Genomic DNA, 25712 nt, shown 5'->3' with positions numbered 1-25712 from the left:
CATGCAATACTAAAATTGAGAAGCCAGCAACAGAAAGCAAATGTCACCTCTGCAAAGAACCTGAAGAAAGAGTGTATCTCTTAGTAAACTCCTAAACAGTTCACACAGGCTAACAACAAACAATGGCCTAACAAAATAGCAACAATGGTGCTTTGGAACATCTGCAAGAAATGCCACTTGCCTGTACACAAGAACTGATAAGAATCACAAAATACTAGTAATAAAATGTGAAGAAGCGTCTGAGATTTTAGAATTCAAATATGCAAACATACTTGCCCCAGTCACAACTGTTGATAAGACAAAACAGTCTGGATAGTAGATATTGCCCAGCAGAACAGAAGAGAAAGAACTGGAGAAAATAAAAAAAGAAGGATTTCCATAACTGTTTCAAAGTATTAGTAAATCCCAGTAGAAAATACTCCCAATTACCATTTTCAGTTAAGCTTTTCAGTTAAAACAGACTCTAGAAGGATACTTGAATGACATAGATGTACCTGAACAGATCATGCTGAAATCCTGTGCCTCTACTGAACAATATTTGCATGTGTAAGAACTGGAACTGGGATTATTCTGTTGATCAAGAAATTATCATGTGGATTGTTAACAGGAGGAAGTGCAAGGGACTAAATTCATCCTTTCTTCTGCTTAACAGAAATCTTGTGATGAAAACTATCCAAATTTCAAAAACATTATATGCAGTGCCACCTGTTTGATCCACATCAAACAGGTGCATGTGTAGGGCTGCTCAGATCTCATCGATTGCATGTATTCAAGAAGTGCAAGGACTCCTGGGGAGACTTTGTTAGAATGGGAATGTCTAATCTCCACTCAGGATTTAACCAAGTTAATCTCTGCTCTTGTTACTTGAAAAGTTATAGACAAAGGATAGCTTGAAACCTAACAAAACTAACTTTTATTCATGGCAGCCATATAGCTAGAGTAGCCCTTCATGGATAAAACACTCACTTGCACACCTTAGTCCTCATTCAGATTTTTGTTGTTGTTGTTGTTGTGAGCAGAAGCATCTATGGTAAAGAAGTTACTTCTAGCTGTATAGGAGTTGGGGAATTAATGAATTTGGCCCTTCTAGTTCCTTTGATAGCTTATGATTTCTCCTTGACAGGGGTGTTCATAGGAAAAGTAATCTACGAGTTATTTAACTTCCATGTGCTTTTTCAGCGTTGCATAACATATTTGTTTTAAACATTCCAACTAGACTAATCCTTATTGTTCCTACATCTTAAATGAAATTTTCATGCTTAACTGAAAGATTATCCTAATATAGAGGATGTATACAAATCAGAAGGGGAATTTCCATTATTTAAATCTTAATGCATTACAGCACAAACTATTTGAGAACAACGGGCAATTTAAAGATTTTTAGGCCGGATTACTAGGGTGAAGAAATAAAAAATGAAAATAGTTTTGTATTTAAGTTTTTGTATTGATTGCAAAAGATCTCATTAAATAATTTTTACAACATTCCAGTGTTTTATTTCAATTATTCCAGACATGCACAACAATACGTTTTCTGAAATGTGTTACTTGTGGCTCCTGAAAATTATCCTCTACAATTATTGACTGCACTAGTTTGGATTGCTCACATTACATACAAATAGCAATTATGTAGGGAGGATGAGGGTTGCATTAATTGACCTAACTACTCTGCCTGGCTATACCCAATGCAGTGCAGGTTCTGGGGAAAAAAAGAACAAATACAGTATTTTAAACGGTTAATTTCCCCATGAATGGAGTTTCTGCTTGTAGAAAACAGCAGATACTGCTCAGTTTAGAACACACAAACAGGTCAAAAATACTAGACAACAATAAGGATGCTAATTGTTATCTGCTGTGACAAATCAATAATAAATCAGTTGTGCTGGAAAACCTAGAAAAACCATGTTTTTCTTTCCATAAAGCACTCATTCAGCAGCCTGTCTCTGCCATCATCATAAGGGACACACAAACAAACAAAACAATAATCCTCATAAAAAATAATGTATGGGACAGTGAAACTGCTTGAAAAATGCATTTTTCTCTCAGGAATAAGATTGGATCCTTGAAACTGTATACTGGAGTTTCAGATCAGATGTTATTTATGTCATACGCAATTAAACTATAGAATTCACTAGCACAAGTAGGACTCACGAGTTCATTTTTAAAACTCACATTTTAAATAGCACAAAATTGCTTTATTTTAATTAAAATAGCATTATCAATCAATGTTCTAGCCTATTAAACATTTTAAAAGGCCTTTTTACAAAACTGTTTATTTTTGCAAAATCTTATAATGCTAATTTTAATTGTAATTCAAAACAAAGCTGTTTTGATTATTACCAAAAACCCCTTTGCTATAAAACTGTAAACGGGGTAATTTCTTCATAATTACCCAAGAAATATATTATGGGATATAGAATGTGAATATTATTGGGATATTATAGTAGAGATAATATTGTATTGGGGAGTACTACTGTGGGATAGTATAGTACTGACATAGTGTGAAAACTGTATTCATGTGGGGGATGCCCAATACTGGGTAACTTATGAGTTATCAACAGTGTAAATTCATCTATATTGATCTGCACAGTATTTCAAAAAAGTAATAAACACAAGCATATATTTTAACATATTTATTATAACAAAAATAAGTCTCTTTCACGTTAAGCTACTATTTTACACAAATAATTACAATGGGCTTTGAAATTTGCCTTTGGATATAAAAACAAAACAAAGTTGAATAGCCACTTAACATTATGTTACTCCGAAAGCATTTTCAGAAAGTAGAAATGGTTATTTAACTGTTAAGAAAGTTAAGGCCTTTGGGGAATACAAACAGCAAATATTTAATGTAACAAAAGTAATAATACTACTTTTAATTTTCAAATTAAATCATAACATTTTAGAGGATAATAAAAATTCAATATTAGCAAAAATATGATTCAGGCTAGTGAAAAGTTCAAGGGTGTAAATCTTCCATAGTTTGTTTCCAGTCTCATATATATATACTATTAAATTATAAAATAAAGAAAAAGTGAAGCTACTTTCAAAAAGAGTGAGACCTATATCCTTACTTCAATTTTAAATTATCAGTCAGAATCTTTAATATTTGTTTTTAATCTAGATAAAAACAAAAGTTAACCTTTCACGTAGTACTGTGAGATGATAAACAAGATTATAGAAGTATGGCTGATCACGTAACATAGAAAATAGGGAATGTACGGTAGCTGAATCCAAGGGGCAAAAGAAAAGAGAGGACTATATGAATGTGTGCAGAATTAACCCTGTGAAGGGATATGCAAAAGTGGGAAATGCAGCAAGTCTTGCTTGTTATGCATGATACACCAGCTGAAATGTCCTTTTCTTAACAACATTGAGTTTTATTTTGCATCAATCCTGAGACCACAGTGTTCTACATGTGGAATTTATAAAGCAGAATAAAAATAGAAATAAGCCTCAACATTGTAGGCCAAGTGCACAAGAAACTTTTGGAAAGACAGTCTATAGATTTGATGAACGTGCAAAGTAGCTCTATATCAGGAACAATTTATTGTTTTTAACACATTTCATAGGTCTATATCATAAGACCAAAGATATTCAAATCATTTAATGATGATAAATTATTTATTTTTAATAGAAATAAAGAAATTGATCTGTAAAACATAAAACCATGTTGTTGCGTATGTCAACTAAGTGGCTTTCCAATATTTAGGGCTATAATGTCTGAAATTGCTCTTTGATATTTATAAGAACTGTAGCTCAACACCTTTGAAACATATCCAATTTAGCTACCTCAAGAAGCTTCAGAAACACAAGTCATCTGCAGCAATACATTAAGCAAAATTAACAAGTTAAGAAACTATGTTTTCTAAAGAGCTAAATATTAAATTAAATAGGATAAAATAAAATCCAAATTAAACTCAAAGATTTAGGAAGACTGTTCTACTAGAAGAATACTATCATCTTTTATTTAAAGGGACTTTGGACCATTTGAATTAGCAAACTAAAGAATGTCAAATAGTTTTGATGAAAATATTATGAAAGCATAATATTTGCCATTTAAAGGTGAACAAGTAAAATAAGAATTTGATATCCTTTAGCTAAGCTATTCTTTTAAATAAAGACTGTTTTTGAAAAATGCAGATGTCTAGCTCTAGACTGCTGTAGGGATTCCACTTCTACTGACTCTCTGCTGTGTCTTTGACAAGAGTGCAATGTTGACCTTACAGGTAAAAATTGAGAGCAAAAAATACAATAAAAGTAAAAAAAAAACTGAATCTGAACAAGATCCAAGAGTAACCTTCTACAGTATGCTCCTTCTACAGTAACCTTCGCTCCTTCCGGCGCGGGCTGAAGACCCACTTATTTGAACTAGCTGGTCTGGCCTGATGGGGAACATTAGGGTTTTTTTAATGGGTTTTTACTGTTTTTATTGTTATTGTAATTTTTAATTGGGCATTTGTTTAATTTCTTTTTAATTTTTGTATTGTTATTTATATATGCCCTGTTAACCGCCCTGAGTCCTTCGGGAGAAGGGCGGTATACAAATTGAATTAATAATAATAATAATAATAATAATAATAATAATAATAATAATAATAATAATAATAATAATAATAATAATAATAATAATATTTTAAGGAGGGATATCCACTGGGAGAAGGCAGGAAGAGTGATAAAATATTTTGCATTTACAGAATTGCACTGTATATTTAAAAAATGCTCGTGGAATTTTGATCATATAATCACGGTCACCATTATAACTTTTTTTAAATCCTCCCTGTAGATACCCCTGATTTAAACATCTATTGGAACATCTTGAATAAAGGTAAAGGTTCCCCCGCACATGCGTGCTAGTCGTTTCCGACTCTAGGGGCCGGTGCTCATCTCCGTTTCAAAGCCGAAGAGCCAGCGCTTGTCCGAGGACGTCTCCGTGGTCATGTGGCCGGCATGACTAGACGCCAAAGGCGCACGGAACGCTGTTACCTTCCCACCGTAGTGGTCCCTATTTTTCTACTTGCATTTTTACATGCTTTCGAACTGCTAGGTTGGCAGAAGCTGGGACGAGTAACAGGCGCTCACTCTGTTACGCGGCACTCGGGATTTGACCCGCCAAACTGCCGACCTTCTGATCGACAAGCTCAGCATCCTAACCCACTGAGCCACCGTGTCCCTTTTACATCTTGAATACATACTAATTAATTCAAAGAAATTCAGAACAGAGTGACTGCTTTAGTTTTGCTGTTCCATTATTTAAAGTGAAAATTGCCTTACTCATAAGCCATTTTTTTGCATTGTTTGGTAGTTATCACTGTGTCACTTTAATCCATGCACACATCACCTTACTGAAAACATCATAGTTTGCAGTCTCATTTTAAACAAGATTTAAAAACTATATGCATTTCCAGCACCCTGTTATGGAGACCAAGTGTATAAATTTTTTAGCACTTCACTTTTTTTACTCATGATTGAAACTCAAAAGGACATTTTATATTGTTGCCTTAACATTTTATCTTGACTTCTAAATTAAATTAACATGTTTGTGTAAATGACTATGATAGTTACTTTCTGGGAAAACACTAACAGTATGGCAAAGACATTCTTAGAAGATATGTGAGATAATTTTTTTAAAAAAAATTGGCAAATTTCTATAAATACTTTATTAAAAAAATAATTGAAATAAAAATAATTCCCCATTCACTTTTACAAAAAATAGTGATTGTTCATTAATTTGGTTCTTCTGTGAGATTGATAACAATTTGGTGCTCTATAAGTTTCTTCAAAAATCTCTGCTCTGCATCAATGTCATGGTATTCATTCTGCAAAGAACAATAAAGGAAAAATACAAAACTCAGAACTAAAAACAGAAAAAAATAAACTTTAAATCAGGGTTTTAATCATGATTTATGACTGCAATTTCAGTCGTAAATCATGATAATCATAAAGCAGGTCACCACATGACTGGATACAATTTTGCAATCAAAATCCTAAAAACATTTTAAAACAAAAAAAAACCAATAAAAAAACATTAAAAAACTGAAAATGCTTGAGTACATACAAAGCAAGACATCAGGCCTTGTTTACAATATACCAGGAGGCAGGGCCCTTGGCACATGCAGCACCCTAGGCTTGGGAGTTCAGCCAGGCCTTTAAAACTTTATGGAAGGCTAAGAGGGTTGGGGTCCTTCTAATCTCCAAAGGGAGGATGTTCCACAGAGCAGGGGCTGCTGCAGAAAAAGCTCATCTTCTAGCCCCTGTCAATTGACATTCTTTGGCTGACAGGATCTGTAGCAGTAAATGAATGCTGCAGTCATTAAGTGAACCCATGTTCACTATGGGACAGTTTTTTGCCATATACTGAAAACAAATGCTGTTTTCCAGAAGAAGAAAAAACATTATAAATTACATTTACATGACCATGGAGGGGGGGGGGAACAGCAGAACTTCAAAACCAGGTCACCATAAGCTTTTTCGGGGCCCATTATAACTTTGAACAGTCACTAAGCAACTGGTTGTTAAGTCAAGAACTACCTGTATTATGTTCAAACTATGTTTTCAGAGCTTGATTTGTTGACTCTAAATAAAGCAGTTCATTGGTGTGCTAACTCTAATATGGACATAACAATAAATATCACACTGAGTAATGACCAATGATAGCTCAGAATGGTTCTGTCTCTTAAATTTCCTTTAAGTCCTGTTGCCCCTCCTCCCATCCGAAGCTGATCTGTAATATGAGATACAGCCTTGAGGACAGTATGAAAGAAGGGGTGGATATCTAATATCAGATCCCCAGAAAATGCTTCCTGCTACTACAAGCTGACATTTGATACAACCCAGTGAAAAGGAAATACATTACATGCATATAAAAGAAAGAAAATAGGGTATTACCTTAATCATCAAAGACATGGTGTCATTACCATAATAGTGCAAAGAACTGCTGTGATCCTGCAGGTTGTATTTGAAGCCTGTCACGTGAACTTCAGTACATATATCAAAGGCAAATGCAATGGCAATTAACCCTGTGGTGGGATGTTTTGGTCTCTAAAAAATCAAATTATAAATATATTTGATTTTTAAACAGATTCATATATGCCAAGCCACATTTGCATTTATAGGAAATAGGGCAAATTCTATACCAATGTCTGTATGCTTCTCTGTCTAGTGTTTATTTTAGTTGTTCTGTACCAGCCTGCTACCGGCCCTGCAGAAAAGGCAGGGACAACCCCTTTTACAAGAAGGCAAGAGGCTGGAATTACGCCTGCCAAATTTATTGCTACAAAAACAAATAGAACAAGACACGAACCAAGAAACAGGAGCTTTTCAAGTGGTTGCCTTCAGCAAACCAGCCCTCCCACGCATTCCCCCTTAAATACAGTTCAGGGCGTGGCTTCTCTCTGCCTCCTTCCGAGGAGCCCCATTGCCTTCCTCTGTTTACTCCTGATTGACTGCCTCCTGCGTCGGGCGTCCTTGAACAGGGCCAGCTGTGGGTCATCTTCATCCACGCTGTCAGGCTCACACAGCTGGGTCTGCGTCGTGACCAGGTGGGAGGGGCCTGGCTGGGGGTTCTCATCAAGCTGTCCAATCCCCTCAGCAAGCTCTTCAACACCCCCCTCCTCCTACTCCTCTGAGTCGTCCGACCCAACTGCCGAACCCACAGGCTGACCCTGAATCACAACATTAGTAAACCAGGCATAGGCCACCCTTTTGATGGGCAGATACTGTATTTTTTTAATTTTTGAGGCTGAGGGCAAAATAGGGAAGGAAAACAATGCTAAATGGATGAAAGCTCATTATGTAGTGGATTGACTGATAGCCTATTTAGGAAGCAGGTGTTAAGAGGGAAAAGAGTAGGTGTTTGTTTTTAATACACTTCAGTCTTTGATACCTACACAACACTTTTTATACGGTTGTTATTTCAAAATGGTAAAAGACTTCAATTTGGTAACTGAGAGGTCTTTGAAAGCCACAAATGAGAAGGAATAAAATGCTGCAGAGTTTGCTCCCCTGTAGTACACAGAAAGTAAAAAGTGTTGCGTAGGCATCAGCATTGTGCCTGAAACAGCTGCTTGTGTGGAAGTCTCAATGAAGTGCAATTGTTGGGCATTTCCCATTTTGCTTACAGTTTAACAGTTAGACGGCATAGCTGAGATGCCTCTGGGAGAGGCTTTCTGGGTGCTGAGACCTTTCCTAGCCTACTGTCTCTTTCAAGTGCCTTCAACGGTTTTCCTGTTTGCCTTGTTGATATCAGTGCCACCTGGCCATTTATGCACACCAGCAATGGTGGGATTCAAATATGTGAACAAGCGGTTCTTTGTATAGATGCCGCTTGTGGGAGTCCATTCTGGACCTGGGCAACAAAAAATCAGCTACCGGTTCTGCCAAAGTGGTGAGAACTGGCTGAATCCAATCATTGCACACCAATCTACCTGGTTATTGTTCCTGCAGCTTTCATTACTTTTGCACACTGTGAAGGGGCTTGCTTGCTGATCTGCAGAGCACTGCTGCTATTCCAGGTCCTAACCATGGCTAACAATCTTTGCTAGATGCTCAGGCATTGCTATAACTAAGCTGCAGCAACCAGGACACTCTTTTCCTGATGTTTCCCCACCCCCTCTATTGGCTGTGGGCCTCATTCAGACTGCTTTCTCAGCCTAATCCAGGGGTAGGCAACCTCGGCTCTTTTATGACTCATGAACAATAAAGCTATGCTGACTGAGGAATTCTGGGAGTTGAAGTCCATGAGTCATAAAAGAGCCGAGGTTGCCTACCCCTGGTCTAATCTAATGAGATATGATAATAAAGAAAAAATGGGTTGAAGAAAAATGGAAAAAGAAGCACTTTTTAACATAGGAAAAAAATGATACCCTAACCTTGAATCAGCAGATTATTGAAGCCATATTCAGTTGTTTTTTTCCTCTGGTCTTTTCCACGGAAGAATCATATTATCCCTCTAAACTAAAGCTACCTCACCTAGGCTGCAAAAATCTGGATGACTACTAGATAATAGCAGAAAATTTGGTTGAAGAATCTACATCAGGCATGTCAAACTCGCAACGTGTGTTGCGTGACGTATCGGAACTTCTTCCCCATTGCCAGCAATGGGGTGGGTGCGGTTCCAGCCCGCAAGCTGGCAGTTTGACATGCCTGATCTACATTGTCTGGATTACTTTGCAGAATTTTAAAAAATGTGGAAAAATGCATTACTCATTACACCAGTAGTCCCAATCTTATGTTCAATTCTGGGACAGTGATATATTGGAACAATTTTAGAGGAGGGCTATCAAAGATGTTGAGGGCTTTGGAAACAGAACCCTATGAGGAAAGGCTAACGGGCTATAGCCATCTTTAGATATTTCAAGGTTGTGGCACAGTAAAGGTAACAGGCGTTCTCTTATTATTTCAGAACCAATAGGTTAAACTATTAGGACCCAGATTCAAGCTAAACTTCAGAAAGACCTTCCTGACATAAACTACCAACTAGTAGAATAGCTTGCCACATGGGGTGATGAATCCTACTTTGGATGGTTGTCTGTGGATTCTGCACTAAGCAGGATCTTGGACTAGGTAACCTGTTTACTAAGGTTCACAAGCTAACTAACGACAGTGGAAAAGCATTAAGATTATCTGCTTGCGCTAAATGACCATTAACCACCAGTTACAGTTTTTTCCATCTAGCAGAGTAGCAGCACTGAATTTATTTTAGAGCTGGTTCAGAACATTGAGTTCACATAAAGAAAAAAAAACAGAATTGATTACATTCCTTGATTCCACTTTTAAAGTAGCCAATTATTATTTAGTATGGATCATGATTTCATCTATAATTTGATTTAATGTGTTAGTATTAAATGAACTGATCCCATTAAAGTTCAGTTCATTTTGTTATTCTACAAGCATCTCATTTAAAATGAAAACAATTATGTAAAACACATAAACCAAGCTAGCATTTAAAAATACAAATATATACTTTTCAGGGATTCCTGTTTTTTTTAAAACTAAAAGGTTCTGAAACCTGAAAGTGCTTGAAACCTTCTACTTTATATAACAATTAAAAGCTCTATTAAATTATAATTATATATTTATATTATATTACATATAATTATATATTACATTGAAATTATACTTCAAGGTTCTAATGAAAACCAATGAGATGTGCAAGTCTGAACATCAACAAGAAATATCAAGTTAAAATATCTTGAGCCAATATCCCACACTTTCTTTCAGACTACCCAATTTCCCAAGGTTAAGAGCACAGGGTAAAAATAAGACAATATTCACCATTCTCAACTTTTGGGAGCAAAAAGCAATATAGAAATATAGTAATGTCCTAATTTTGTTATAATAGGCAAGCTACAGGAAGCTTTGTGATTCAGTATTGGCGATTACAATTTCTTAACCAATATTACTGAAATTGTCACAATAAAATACTTACTCCTCGTCTAGGATATTTTCTGGGGAAATGAAGCAATTCATATGCTGTTTTTTTAATAATAAATGGATCAAGGATTCTGATTTGGTTAGGCTTATAAATCATCTTCATTGCTGGTTTCTTCCAGAAGACATCAGTTGCCTATGGAACAAAAAGTGTGCCTTTAATAGGTTAAAGCCATACTTCTAGTGGTGGGATTCAGCCGGTTTGCACTGGTTCGGCAGAACCATTGCCTACTTTCTCTTGAGTTTGGGGAACCGATTGTTAAAATGGCACTTGAAAAAAGTGGAGTTTGTATGCGCACCTGCCTCGTACTCACCCTGCGTCCGCCATGCTCTCCATGGTGTGCAGCAGCTGACCCAAGGCAGCCGGCCAGGCACAGGAAACAGTGGAGTCTGGGTGCACACCTGCCTTGCCTACATCAGCCATGCTCTCCACAGTGTGCTGCAGCTGATCCGAGGCCTGTAGAGCACAGCTGACAGGTGAGTGTGCAGCAGGCGCACAGACTCTGCTGTTTTCAGTGGCGCTTCGCTGCCTGGCCAGCTGTCTCGGGTCAGCTGCGGCATGCCACGGAGAGCATGGCAGACGTGGGGTGAGTGCAAGGCTTTTTTGGGTGCCCTCCCAAGAAGTGGCATGGCGATTGTTCAGCAGACACGCCACGAATGGGGATTTACCATCCCCCAAGCCCTGTCATTGCCAAAGTGGATCCCAGGCTGCAATGTAGATGGAAAGTGGAGCAGCAGGTGCGAGGGAAGGAGGAGGAGGGAGAAGAAAGAGGAAAAGCAGCCAAGAAGCGGGGCGTCCCGGCATCCAATCACTGCTGAAAACAGCAGAGTCTGTGTGTGTACCAGCTACACGTTCGCCCCGCATCAGCCATGCTCTCCACCCCTTGGATCAGCTGCAGCACACCGTGGAGAGCATGCCTAATGCGGGGTGAGAATGTGGCAGGCAGGCACACGGACTTCCTACTTCTTGTTTGCACTCTAAATTTCCATCTTAGCTCTGAGGCTACTCCTCCAAAGACATGTAACGCCATTCTGCCAGTTCCAGCTAATTCCATTCCACTATAAAAATTACGTACAGTATAAATCTTTGGATTTCCAAAAAATTATTTCTAGTAACATTAATTCTGATATAAATCTCACAATCTAGCACAGAAGCAGTTTATCAATATCTGAAGCACCCTGCTTTCAACAGAGGCAAGAAAGGGGATTTTTAAGGAATCTGCTCAAATGTTCTACAGTTTATAATTAGATTTACACCCCATCTCTATTTTATTCAACGCAAAGTGGCATGCATAATATTCCCACTTATTTTTTCCCTAACAACTCTGCAAGATTGGTTGAAAGCCCATCCAACCAGCTTTTTTGATAGCAGAGAACTTGAACTCTTGCTCTCCCACTTTCTAATCCAACACCTTAACCTTTACATCAGAATGATTTGTTCAAAGCTACCTTGTTTGTGAGCAAACCAGTCTTTTTTCTTCTTCCTCACCCCACCTTTTAAAAAAATATTCTTACATTGTAAGTGGATTTTTATAATATTAATTATAAAAATAAGAGTTATTACTATTTTATTTGGGGAAAGGGTAACATCATTATTATTATGAGATTTTTTAACCTACGTTTTTTAAAATATATTTGGTAAACTCAAGGACACATTATCAATATTATACACAATGTTTTTGTTTCACTCAGTAATTTCATCTATGTGTCACAACAAGTATGTTTAATTAATGCAGGAAGCAGAGATAAAATAATTGAAATTAAAAAAAACCCTGAACTTGCTGGCCAATTTATAGATATAAATTTGAAGGGAAGGTCAAAAATATATTCCAAAAATACCAACCTAAAAGAGATCATTCTTACTTAGGACAATTCCTCATGGTCGTACACAACAGTATATTCACAACCAGTACACACTGCGAAGTGCTGTTCCCCTTTCTGGTAAGGAGAAAAATTAGACACATTGCTAGCACACACGACTTACCATTACATTGTGGCCACTTAATAGATTTGAAAGCCATTTTAAGTCATGGTGCTTGAAGACAATAAAAACTGCAATTGTTTTAGGATCATAGTGAAGTGGATCTGAAAAAATTGACTCTGGATAGAAAAGTCGGAATGTCGTTCTCCTTCCAACATCATCTTCATAGCCTATAACAGGTCCATTATTCATTCTATTGAAGAAAAATATTAATAGTTACGAAAAATCCCGTTTTTATTTGTGAAGTACAACTTCAAGACAGTGCATTCAAAAGCAGAATTTGTTCCAATAAGGCTGCATATATGCAGATTTCACCTCTAAATACATAATAAATGCAATATGACAACAGGGAAGTTTGATTGAAATAATATTAGGTTACATGCCTTAACTCAACTGTTGGAACCTTTTGCTGTTATTTTGAGGAACACTTCCTGTGAGAGAAATTTGTCAAGAGACTTAGAAGAACCGAAATCCCCCTCTTTTCTCAACATTTCCTGCTCTTCCACTTTTTGTCTTCCTACCAAGCAGATTGCTAGAAGAGTAGACTATCTTTGTCAGAAGTCAAAACTGATACCACGCACAAGGTGTTTGAAATAGAAGCAAAACATTGCATGAAACTGCTGAAGAGTGCACATGATGCAAAATCTGGCAAGACACTCATCCTTGAATTTAGTTTCTATTTGTTTCAGAAGAGTCAGCATATAGATGAAGTTCTTCTGCAGAAGTTTTTCAGAAGCATGTAAGCTATTCTGTCTGAGCAATAAAAACAGAGAAAAGTTCCCCTTCAACTATGATACAGGAATATGGCAACATGCAGTTTCCTACTTCTTCTTTAGCTTTGACTTGGGAGACCGGTGTGTGGTGTAGTTGGTTCACATGGTGTGGTAGGATGGAGGGTTTGTTGTCACTGTGTGTTGGGGGGAGAGAGCACGGGGGGGGAGGCTCAGTTAATCTCAATGTACACATGTTGTACTTTGACAATAAAAGTTTATTTTATTTTATTTTTATTTTATTTTATTTATCTGAATCAGCTGTACTTTCTCATAATTTCTTCCTAAAATATTATGGAAAGTATTGAATATACAATCTTGGGAGTTATTTCTCCTACATAAACTTTTTAGTATGTCTTTTGCTTCACACCTGCCCCTTAAAACGATATTTTCCCTAGTGTATATTTCAATTAAGTTACGCATTATAACCAAATGTATGAGTCTGATTATACCTTTAAGGCAACAGCTGCTCATGAAAACATATCTCTATTAAACCTCGTTAATTTTGAAGGTACAGCCAGGCTCCATGTTTACTATTTTGCTACAGGCTAACATAGCTCTGTACTTTGCTTGTAGCTCCTTTAAAAATAAAATAAAAATAAAACAAAAGAAGTGGAGCAGGAAGGAGCAACCTAGGATGTCATCAAACATAAATGAACTACATTTAAAAAGTAATATTCTATTTTGTATAATAAAGTATCAGTTCTTAAATTTATCCATGAATTTATTACACAGTGTGCCATTACAGATAGTTCTTCTTGTCAGAAGCTGGGATAGAGTTCAAAAGTACTATATGAGTTTATATTATGCTGTTTACACAAGAATCTGTTTTACTAATGGTCAAGGCAAACTTCATGTTAGACAGTGCTTTTTTTGTAAAAGAAAAAGGTGCCGGAACTCACACATTTATTTTATTATTTATTTATTTAGATTTATATACTGCCCTTTCCCGAAGGACTCAGGGCAGTTTACAGGGTATTTAAAAGAAAATCAATACAAAAGTTAAAACAAATTAAAAAAGATTAAATGAAACCCTGAGAAAAAATAAAAACCCAGTTAAAATTAAAAATTAAAAAATTCTCAGCCTGGGCCAGAGAGCTCGAAGAGCCAGGTCTTCAGGTCCCGGCGGAATGAACGGAGGTCGGGGGCAGTCCTAAGCTCCGCGGGCAGCTGGTTCCAAAGGGCAGGCGCGCCCACTGAGAAGGCCCTACCCCTGGGTGTTACCCGCCGGCAATCTTCATGACACATGTCATACAACCCACCTTGCCTACTCTGCAAGGTTCCATCCAAAAAAGGTGCTGGAACTCCATTCTGAGCATTCTATGAGAAAAAAAAAAGCCCTGATGCTAGATAAGAGTCAATGGAATTCATGGGGGCTGGACTTAGATCTCTTGTGAGAGCAAAGTGGCTCCAAAAATAGTTTGACTCTGCCCTCGTTTCCTACACTTGCTTAATGACTACAACTGGGACAGTAACCCCACTGCTAATTACCCATCTGTAATTAAGTGAGACATCATATGTCTGCAATGGTCTTGCAACCTCACTTCCACTGTAATTGTTAATCAAATCACCCACAGTCATTAAATAAGACACCTCATAACTGCTCCTTGCAATTTTATTCCTGACTTCTCCATTGACTCTGCTTGTTCGAAGTCAGCTGTGAAGTGTGAAAATTGTGATCACCTGACTGTGAGAACAATGTAACAATTGTAAATGTGAAGACAGATCATAAAGTTACTTTTTCAGTATCTGTGTGCATTGCCTTCTGCTATATATCAGTATGCCATTTTCTGCCTCTTTTCCTCATAATTATAGGGGCCTATATGCATAATCATCAGGATGATGATGATACCCAAAAGAAAGCTAATGACAAAATACTTGGTTTCACAACAGAAAGTTTCTTTACCTAATTATCACATCGTAAGCATCAATTTTTTGACCCAGGTTCTTGTTTCGAAGAATTCCTCCATTGCCAACCACAATACATTTTTTACAGGATGAGCTGCTGAAGGATAAAAACACATCTATTAAGCACTATACAATAAATGTGTCTTTACAAACAGAAGGGCGATGTTAAATGTAATCCACTGAAAATATTACCATCAGTGTTCATATTCAGATGCCCTGAAGATGAGGAAGGAGACAAAGGGATTCTCTCTAAACTTAAAGGATAGAAAATCAACCTATTGCTGCAGATTAAGTCTATTGGATTTGAAATGGGTTTTCAAGCAGGAGGCAGAGCTCCCCAACCAACATCATTCCTGACAGTTTCTCATTTGTAAGCACAGTTTCCGAAGCTATTTTTCAGTTAAACTAGAGCAAAAAGGAAATGGAAAAGAGACAGAGGACACTTTGCTTCAGCTGCAAAAGATGTGCAATCACAAGATCCATTTTATTTCATTTTAGATTTTTGTTCATCTTGCACAATAGATAAAGATGATAGGCAAAAATTAGCTACTTTTAAAATTACATTTTCATGTCACTTAATTCACAGAGAGAGAAGGAAGAGGCATTATATAAGAAAGACTGCCAAAGCTTCTCTTTAGAAGTCTGCAGCTTTGGAAAGCCCCATAAACTGGCTTGCTAAGTAGTTTTCAATTAGGTCATCATTTTAAGTTTGACTGATTATACTATCAACTCAAGAACTGTCAAAAGCATCAAAACAATGCTTCTGTTAATGAAAAAAATCTGCTATTAGAATTCTATTAAGAAATACAAAAAGCAGTATTATATCATAAGATGCATGGGTTTTCTTACAAAGCTCTCTAACATCAGATAAAAGATACAATCTTCACCTGTTATCTTCTGGGAACAGGTCACAGCTTTCAAGTTTTGAAAGTGCTTGTTGAAAATAGATTTCTGTAACACAAACATTTTATTTAAAAAAAGAACCAGCATTTTATTGTCCCAACAAAATTTATCACAATTGATTTGAGTATAATTTATTGTTGCTGTAAAATTAAAGCGCATGCAGAACAGAGTTATGTGCAGGAACGTTTTTGGGGGATTTTTGGACCTAACACAAAGTAAGGCCACCTCAATCTAGATACCTGCATGAACATGACTTGCAAGCAGAATTTAAGCACCACATTCAACAATAAGGAATGTTATCCTGAGGCAACTCTCATTGCATCATATAAAAGACAGAAGCAGAATAATCTCTAGATATTTAATTACATTCCTAAACATATAATTGCAATCAGACCAAACACATTCTAAACATTTTATCCCCTTCTCAGCGAGTTTGATCTGCTGCTCAAATATATTTAGTAGAAGCACTTCATACGTCCTCAATTTGTTGACTCAGCCTTCCATCCTTCCGAGGTAGGTAAAATGAGGACCCAGATTGTTGGGGGTAATAAGCTGACTTTGTAAAAATGCCGCTTGGCGGGGGCCGAAAGCCCTAATAAGCAGGCATATACATAGAATGAAGGCTATTGCTAAGCACATTGATTTGTGCTTCTTAGATTGTAAGCCGCCCTGAGTCTTCGGAGAAGGGCGGGATATAAATGGGATTTTAAAAAAATATGTGCAAGTTCTCAGTGTTGGGGTAATGGTCTTGTTCAGATACATATGGTTTATCCTCAGTATACAGTATACAGATATAGGAAGGCCTTACCCAGTATTACAAATGAAGGGAGTACAAGAAAGCAGATCCTGCATCTTTTAATTTTACTGCCAAAGCATATTGTTAATTTATGTTTCATTCTATTTCTATGCAACACTTCTGAAAACACTATGCCACTGAATAAAATAAAGAACACATCTTACATAACTGAAGCTTAACCATATGCTATTCATGTTATACAATGGTATCTGCAGTGGTTCCCAACTTTTAAGGCAGCAGGCACCCGTTTCGTGGAAGACACTTTTTCCATGGACTGAGGGCGGGGGTGTTTTTCCCATGCACCATTAACATACCAACATTTACTTACCTGCATTCTTCACTCCATAAGGTAATTCAAACTTATTACTTCCACGATTTGCAGATATATCAATAAAATTATTTTTGCACAAGAAAGGACAGACGTTATCCACCCTAAAGAGAAGGGGAAAATGCCTATTTGTATTTATGTGGTTACTTTACGCTGCTTTTCAGACTACCCTATTTCTCACCAACTAAACTCTTAATTTAATATAATTAAACAACCCAAAAAAGGGAAATAACAATTGTAATAGATTCTTGACAGACATAAATACAAAAAATTACTGAAATAACAACAAAACTAAGATTTTCTGTAAGAACAGAGACACATTTTTGAAAGACTTATTCCAGAAATATAGCGTGAAAATTGAAAAAGGCCTTTTCTCTGATATCCATACTGTCTAATGAAATGTGATGAGTAAGATGGCCAGGCATCTTACTAGGATTTCAGTATAATGAAGCAGACCATCACATAAACATATGAATGTGCTTATTTGAATTAGCAGATCAAAGGAGAAATATAGTCCTTAAAACTGAAAAACAAAAGTTGTTCCACTGCTAATCAGAAAAAAGTGAAACCATCATAGAGAAATAGCTCATTAATCAGAAAAGACTAAAATAAGACATTTCAATCAGGAATTTATTAAAAACAAATCAATATAATTTCCAAAAGGTAGACTGAGCTGGGACACCATATCATGTCAGTTCACTAAAAGATTCTGGCAAAATTTCCATTGAGCATAGTTTAAAAGTCATAGCATCTCTAAACCAGTTTTTGAAAAATCCTACTGAATCTTGTATCATAGCTTCTCTTTGAAGATTTAGGATAGCATACTTTCAGTGCCCTATATCTTCTAATTCTCTTTCCTCAGAAAGTAAGAGAGTCCAGAAGGACCAATGAAAGGTCTAGGAGAATCAATAGAATCAATCTTCATATCACTGACAAGAACTATTTTTGTCACTAAACCAGACATGAACTATGGAATGGATCCAAATAAACAATTTCCTTTGAAACAGCATTGTATTAAGAAGATATTGACTGGTCTAAGAATTTGCTCAAAAATAGTACACCAGCTCCTGGGTAATACTTGTTCTGGTCAATTGTACAAATTAGGAATTCATTATTTCCACCTTCAAGACAAACAGATTCCTGAATGAAGCATATGAAATGCCCCACACTTGTAAGCAGTTTGTTCACATCCTCAGATGTACAATGTGAAATATATCTATAACCAGACCAGCTATTTTATCTCTGGCCCTCAGATAATATATATACATATATGCACACTTTTGAATGAGTGTTACTCATTATGACTGCCTCAATTAGTCTCTGCAGTTATCTTGGCAAGATCAAGCAATGTCAAGTGATTTGCCACTACCTTCTTCCTAGAACCGAGATCACCCTTCATGACTAATGCAGAATTAGAACATACTGTCTCCTGGTTTCTAGTCTGTACCTTAACTACTTCACCAAACTAGCTCTTATACGTTGGATACAACTATAAAATAGCTTTATTTCTATAAACTGAAGATGGACTTTTAGAACATTGTTGTTATATCAATAACTATGTCAGCTTATTGTTTGGGAAGTTGGTGACTTCCCAAAAAAAATTAAAAAATATTTTTTCAGAATAGGGAACACCCAATATACGATAAAGTAAGCATTTTCCAAACAGTTTCCTACTCTGATACAAAGTAAGAAGTAAGAAGTAAGTAGGAAGTCCACAGAGGCTTCAATATATGTTAAGAAAATAACTACAACTTCAAGATAAATATATTCAATGAAAACAATGCTAAAATTGTGAACATGTGTTTATTTAATTTATTTAGAAGATTAAGTATTAGGCTTTATTTCAGTACAATTATGTTTGCAATAAGCAGATGTAATAATATGGGATCTATGACAATTCACCATGGCCAACTCACTACGGGATAACTTTATTTATTTTAAATAATTAAATGGAATTGTTCCGCAGTGAGTTGTCCCATGGCAAGTTGGCCATGGTGAGTTGGCTGCAGCAAATTGGCCATGACAAGTTGTCCCATTCCCAATAATGCATTACGATATGCCCATGACAAAATAATGTGCACAAAGATTTGGGATTAAGGGGCAGAATTAAGAGTATATCTGGGCATGTCTGGCTTCTTTAACTATTTAAGGAGTTGACCAAATGTATGCAATTGCCAGTATTGGTGGCTCATTTTGCAGTATTAGCTGTTCAGTATTAGGACATTTTTATTCTGCAAAATTCAGTTTGTAAAATCATAGAAATATTTAGAAACTTACATTTCATCAGAACTTTTAATGTACATACCATACACATGTCTAGGGTGACAAATCAGATTTTAAAACATATTTTTTGTCACTGCTTATTTGTGTTTATTAGAACCCATATTTGAAATTATATTTCTAAACAGACGGTCCCTTTACTTTGAAGAAGAGTAGGCATTCTGTGGAAAAAACATGTTCTTATATCACTTACATAATGCAGGGTCCCTTTTTCTCTTGAATTAGAACTTCTTTCCTGAAATTGATTCTCTGACACTGATGTCTTTTCACCCTGACTTTTACTGCTGCTAATAGAACAATGGCACAATCTTCCTATCCAACTAATCTTCTATGTTTTTGATTTCATAGTGACTTGACACATATTTGCAATTTAAATCTGCATTTAATGTATCTTCTTTTTACTATGAAAAAGCAAATTCATTTGGAAATAAAATATTTCAGTACAGTAGTAGCAATATAAATAGTAAGAGATAACACAACCACTTTAAGTAATATGACATAGAAAGCCCTATCCCAATCAAGCCCAATAGTAAAATTAGAACATTTGCTTTATATGCACAAAGGGTAACATTTGATGTCCCATATCTTCAGGAAGACAGAAAAGATTTGCTATCTGAAATACTAAAAAAATTTCCCCTCGCCCCCCCTCCTCAACAATTTGCATTTTAGAAATGCATAAACCAAATTATCAATTAAAAAAATAAACTAAAAATGCACTCCTACAGGTGAGAAAAGTCTGCGGATGTAAAAAAACATTTGTACTATTAAAAGTCAGAAGTTAAACCTAGCAGTTACATATTCAAACCTTATTTCTAATACCGTATATACTTGAGTATAAGCCGAATTTTTCAGCCCACTTTTTGGGCTGAAAAATTCCACTTCGGCTTATACTCCAGTCAACAAAAAAAACTTACCAAGGACTTGTGCGCGGCCGAGGCTTTGGTGCTTCCGGGATCGCCCGCACCTCTCCCAAGCCACCGCCGTCCGAGACCTGCCGAAGTTTGGGGAGGTTTGGGGAGGTGCGCGCGCACCTCCCCAAACTCCGCGCCTTGCCTGCCTGCTTCTTTCCGCAGCGGAAAGAAGCAGGCAGGCAGGGCGCGGAGGAACGGAGACTTGCCGACGTTTGGGGAGGTTTGGGCGTCTCCCCAAACCTCGGCAGGTCTCCGTTCCTCCGCGCAGACCTGCCGACGTTTGGGGAGGTTTGGGCGCCTCCCCAAACCTCCCCAAACCTCGGCAGGTCTCCGTTCCTCCTGCCGACCTTTGGGGAGGTTTGGGCGCCTCCCCAAACCTCCCCAAACCTCCCCAAACCTCGGCAGGTCTCCGTTCCTCCTGCCGACCTTTGGGGAGGTTTGGGCGCCTCCCCAAACCTCCCCAAACCTCGGCAGGTCTCCGTTCCTCCTGCCGACCTTTGGGGAGGTTTGGGCGCCTCCCCAAACCTCGGCAGGTCTCCGTTCCTCCGCGCAGACCTGCCGACGTTTGGGAAGGTTTGGGCGCCTCCCCAAACCTCCCCAGGTCTCCGTTCCTGTTTGGGGAGGTTTGGGCGCCTCCCCAAACGTCCCCAAACCTCGGCAGGTCTCCGTTCCTGTTTGGGGAGGTTTGGGCGCCTCCCCAAACCTCCCCAAACCTCGGCAGGTCTCCGTTCCTCCGCGCAGACCTGCCGACCTTTGGGGAGGTTTGGGCGCCTCCCCAAACGTCCCCAAACCTCGGCAGGTCTCCGTTCCTGTTTGGGGAGGTTTGGGCGCCTCCCCAAACGTCCCCAAACCTCGGCAGGTCTCCGTTCCTCCGCGCAGACCTGCCGACGTTTGGGGAGGTTTGGGCGCCTCCCCAAACGTCCCCAAACCTCGGCAGGTCTCCGTTCCTCCGCGCAGACCTGCCGACCTTTGGGGAGGTTTGGGCGCCTCCCCAAACGTCCCCAAACCTCGGCAGGTCTCCGTTCCTGTTTGGGGAGGTTTGGGCGCCTCCCCAAACGTCCCCAAACCTCGGCAGGTCTCCGTTCCTCCGCGCAGACCTGCCGACCTTTGGGGAGGTTTGGGCGCCTCCCCAAACGTCCCCAAACCTCGGCAGGTCTCCGTTCCTGTTTGGGGAGCTTTGGGCGCCTCCCCAAACCTCCCCAAACCTCGGCAGGTCTCCGTTCCTCCGCGCAGACCTGCCGACCTTTGGGGAGGTTTGGGCGCCTCCCCAAACCTCCCCAAACCTCCCCAAACCTCGGCAGGTCTCCGTTCCTGTTTGGGGAGGTTTGGGCGCCTCCCCAAACCTCCCCAAACCTCGGCAGGTCTCCGTTCCTCCGCGCAGACCTGCCGACCTTTGGGGAGGTTTGGGCGCCTCCCCAAACGTCCCCAAACCTCGGCAGGTCTCCGTTCCTGTTTGGGGAGGTTTGGGCGCCTCCCCAAACGTCCCCAAACCTCGGCAGGTCTCCGTTCCTCCGCGCAGACCTGCCGACCTTTGAGGAGGTTTGGGCGCCTCCCCAAACGTCCCCAAACCTCGGCAGGTCTCCGTTCCTGTTTGGGGAGGTTTGGGCGCCTCCCCAAACCTCCCCAAACCTCGGCAGGTCTCCGTTCCTCCGCGCAGACCTGCCGACCTTTGGGGAGGTTTGGGCGCCTCCCCAAACGTCCCCAAACCTCGGCAGGTCTCCGTTCCTGTTTGGGGAGGTTTGGGCGCCTCCCCAAACCTCCCCAAACCTCGGCAGGTCTCCGTTCCTCCGTGCAGACCTGCCGACCTTTGGGGAGGTTTGGGCGCCTCCCCAAACGTCCCCAAACCTCGGCAGGTCTCCGTTCCTGTTTGGGGAGGTTTGGGCGCCTCCCCAAACGTCCCCAAACCTCGGCAGGTCTCCGTTCCTCCGCGCAGACCTGCCGACCTTTGGGGAGGTTTGGGCGCCTCCCCAAACGTCCCCAAACCTCGGCAGGTCTCCGTTCCTGTTTGGGGAGGTTTGGGCGCCTCCCCAAACCTCCCCAAACCTCGGCAGGTCTCCGTTCCTCCGCGCAGACCTGCCGACCTTTGGGGAGGTTTGGGCGCCTCCCCAAACGTCCCCAAACCTCGGCAGGTCTCCGTTCCTGTTTGGGGAGGTTTGGGCGCCTCCCCAAACGTCCCCAAACCTCGGCAGGTCTCCGTTCCTGTTTGGGGAGGTTTGGGCGCCTCCCCAAACCTCGGCATGTCTCCGTTCCTCCGCGCAGACCTGCCGACCTTTGGGGAGGTTTGGGCGCCTCCCCAAACCTCCCCAAACCTCGGCAGGTCTCCGTTCTTCCTGCCGACCTTTGGGGAGGTTTGGGCGCCTCCCCAAACCTCCCCAAACCTCGGCAGGTCTGCGCGGAGGAACGGAGACCTGCCGAGGTTTGGGGAGGTTTGGGGAGGTTTGGGGAGGCGCCCAAACCTCCCCAAACAGGAACGGAGACCTGCCGAGGTTTGGGGAGGCGCCCAAACCTCCCCAAACAGGAACGGAGACCTGCCGAGGTTTGGGGACGTTTGGGGAGGCGCCCAAACCTCCCCAAAGGTCGGCAGGTCTGCGCGGAGGAACGGAGACCTGCCGAGGTTTGGGGAGGTTTGGGGAGGCGCCCAAACCTCCCCAAACAGGAACGGAGACCTGCCGAGGTTTGGGGAGGTTTGGGGAGGCGCCCAAACCTCCCCAAACAGGAACGGAGACCTGCCGAGGTTTGGGGACGTTTGGGGAGGCGCCCAAACCTCCCCAAAGGTCGGCAGGTCTGCACGGAGGAACGGAGACCTGCCGAGGTTTGGGGAGGTTTGGGGAGGCGCCCAAACCTCCCCAAACAGGAACGGAGACCTGCCGAGGTTTGGGGACGTTTGGGGAGGCGCCCAAACCTCCCCAAAGGTCGGCAGGTCTGTGCGGAGGAACGGAGACCTGCCGAGGTTTGGGGACGTTTGGGGAGGCGCCCAAACCTCCCCAAACAGGAACGGAGACCTGCCGAGGTTTGGGGACGTTTGGGGAGGCGCCCAAACCTCCCCAAAGGTCGGCAGGTCTGCGCGGAGGAACGGAGACCTGCCGAGGTTTGGGGACGTTTGGGGAGGCGCCCAAACCTCCCCAAACAGGAACGGAGACCTGCCGAGGTTTGGGGACGTTTGGGGAGGCGCCCAAACCTCCCCAAAGGTCGGCAGGTCTGCGCGGAGGAACGGAGACCTGCCGAGGTTTGGGGAGGCGCCCAAACCTCCCCAAACAGGAACGGAGACCTGCCGAGGTTTGGGGAGGTTTGGGGAGGCGCCCAAACCTCCCCAAACAGGAACGGAGACCTGCCGAGGTTTGGGGACGTTTGGGGAGGCGCCCAAACCTCCCCAAAGGTCGGCAGGTCTGCGCGGAGGAACGGAGACCTGCCGAGGTTTGGGGACGTTTGGGGAGGCGCCCAAACCTCCCCAAACAGGAACGGAGACCTGCCGAGGTTTGGGGACGTTTGGGGAGGCGCCCAAACCTCCCCAAAGGTCGGCAGGTCTGCGCGGAGGAACGGAGACCTGCCGAGGCTTGGGGAGGTTTGGGGAGGCGCCCAAACCTCCCCAAACAGGAACGGAGACCTGCCGAGGTTTGGGGACGTTTGGGGAGGCGCCCAAACCTCCCCAAACAGGAACGGAGACCTGCCGAGGTTTGGGGACGTTTGGGGAGGCGCCCAAACCTCCCCAAAGGTCGGCAGGTCTGCGCGAAGGAACGGAGACCTGCCGAGGTTTGGGGACGTTTGGGGAGGCGCCCAAACCTCCCCAAACAGGAACGGAGACCTGCCGAGGTTTGGGGACGTTTGGGGAGGCGCCCAAACCTCCCCAAAGGTCGGCAGGTCTGCGCGGAGGAACGGAGACCTGCCGAGGCTTGGGGAGGTTTGGGGAGGCGCCCAAACCTCCCCAAACAGGAACGGAGACCTGCCGAGGTTTGGGGACGTTTGGGGAGGCGCCCAAACCTCCCCAAACAGGAACGGAGACCTGCCGAGGTTTGGGGACGTTTGGGGAGGCGCCCAAACCTCCCCAAAGGTCGGCAGGTCTGCGCGGAGGAACGGAGACCTGCCGAGGTTTGGGGACGTTTGGGGAGGCGCCCAAACCTCCCCAAACAGGAACGGAGACCTGCCGAGGTTTGGGGACGTTTGGGGAGGCGCCCAAACCTCCCCAAAGGTCGGCAGGTCTGCGCGGAGGAACGGAGACCTGCCGAGGTTTGGGGAGGTTTGGGGAGGCGCCCAAACCTCCCCAAAGGTCGGCAGGAGGAACGGAGACCTGCCAAGGTTTGGGGAGGTTTGGGGAGGCGCCCAAACCTCCCCAAAGGTCGGCAGGAGGAACGGAGACCTGCCGACGAGCCGCGGCTACACAGGGTATTCCTGTGTATTCAGGCTTGCAAAATGGCGGATCGAGCCTCTGCTGGCGGCAGAGGCTTGCAGAACGGCGGATCGGCTTATACTCGAGTCAATAACTTTTTCCAGTTTTTGGGGGTGAAATTGGGGGTCTCGGCTTATACTCGAGTCGGCTTATACTCAAGTATATACGGTAATAAGAGGTTCTTGTAGCCATTTCTGCAGAAAATGCACTTGGAATGTACTCTGTCAATATTATATTGGTTTAGGCATGGCACAGTTCAATTGATATTGGTGCTTTTTTAGATTATAGTAATCTATACTCTAGAACAGGGATCTCCAAACCTGCTGACTGAGGAATTCTGGGAGTTGAAGTCCACAAGACTTAAAACTGGCAAGTTTGGAGACCCCTGCTCTAGAATTTTAAGTTGCTAGGCCTTTGGATAAGTCTTCATTAGTAGGCAATTGAATTTAAACTCTCTGTGACTTGATAAGGGTCATGTGGATGGTTCTGAGCTTGTTCTTCAAGAGAATGTAGCCCTATCACTAATCTAAATATTTTCATCATTTTCTTTTCTTACTCACATTTTGAAAATAGAAACATTGGTTTTGAAACTGCAACGTTTTCTATCCAGAAGGGACAATCTAGAAAAGGAAGAAGAGATTGTATTAAAATAGACTGACAGAAGGTGATGATTCCAGTTTATATAAAATTTGATAGTTTAACCTGCTAATGCTTTTTAAAAAGGTAAAGGTAAAGGTAAAGGTGCTAGTTGTTTCCAACCCTAGGGGCCGGTGCTCATCTCTGTTTCAAAGCCAAAGAGCCAGCGCTTTGTCTGAGGACGTCTCCGTGGTCATGTGGCCGGCATGACTAGATGCCAAAGGCGCACAGAAGGCTGTTACCTTCCCACCATAGTGGTCCCTATTTTTCTACTTGCATTTTTACGTGCTTTTGAACTGCTAGGTTGGCAGAAGCTGGGACGAGTAACCTGCGCTCACTCTGTTACGCAGCACTCGGGATTCGACCCGCCAAACTGCCAACCTTCTG

General features: G+C 41.4%; 1 protein-coding gene across 6 annotated transcripts in view; it reads right to left on the bottom strand.

Moving 5' to 3' along the window:
- Window positions 1–4634: 4634 nt before the first annotated feature.
- Window positions 4635–25712, bottom strand: part of ST3GAL6 (ST3 beta-galactoside alpha-2,3-sialyltransferase 6) — a 56946-nt gene continuing 35868 nt past the window's right edge. For 4 of the 6 annotated variants that reach the window (XM_083361343.1, XM_083361340.1, XM_083361342.1 and 1 more), the window contains 8 exons: window positions 25250–25309; window positions 17115–17218; window positions 15975–16038; window positions 15086–15184; window positions 12413–12602; window positions 10427–10564; window positions 6886–7038; window positions 4635–5816 (listed from right to left, as the gene is read on the bottom strand). In XM_083361343.1, coding sequence (XP_083217469.1) covers window positions 5724–5816; window positions 6886–7038; window positions 10427–10564; window positions 12413–12602; window positions 15086–15184; window positions 15975–16038; window positions 17115–17218; window positions 25250–25309 — 901 coding nt within the window. In that variant the 3' untranslated portion in view covers window positions 4635–5723. The remainder of the gene's footprint in view (window positions 5817–6885; window positions 7039–10426; window positions 10565–12412; window positions 12603–15085; window positions 15185–15974; window positions 16039–17114; window positions 17219–25249; window positions 25310–25712) is intronic. The other 2 variants (XR_014492349.1, XM_083361341.1) reach the window with 2 other exon arrangements.

This window comes from Vipera ursinii (genome assembly GCF_947247035.1).
Source record: "Vipera ursinii genome assembly, chromosome: 4".
Lineage (NCBI taxonomy): Eukaryota > Metazoa > Chordata > Lepidosauria > Squamata > Viperidae > Vipera > Vipera ursinii.
This window is presented reverse-complemented; position numbering and strand designations above follow the sequence as displayed.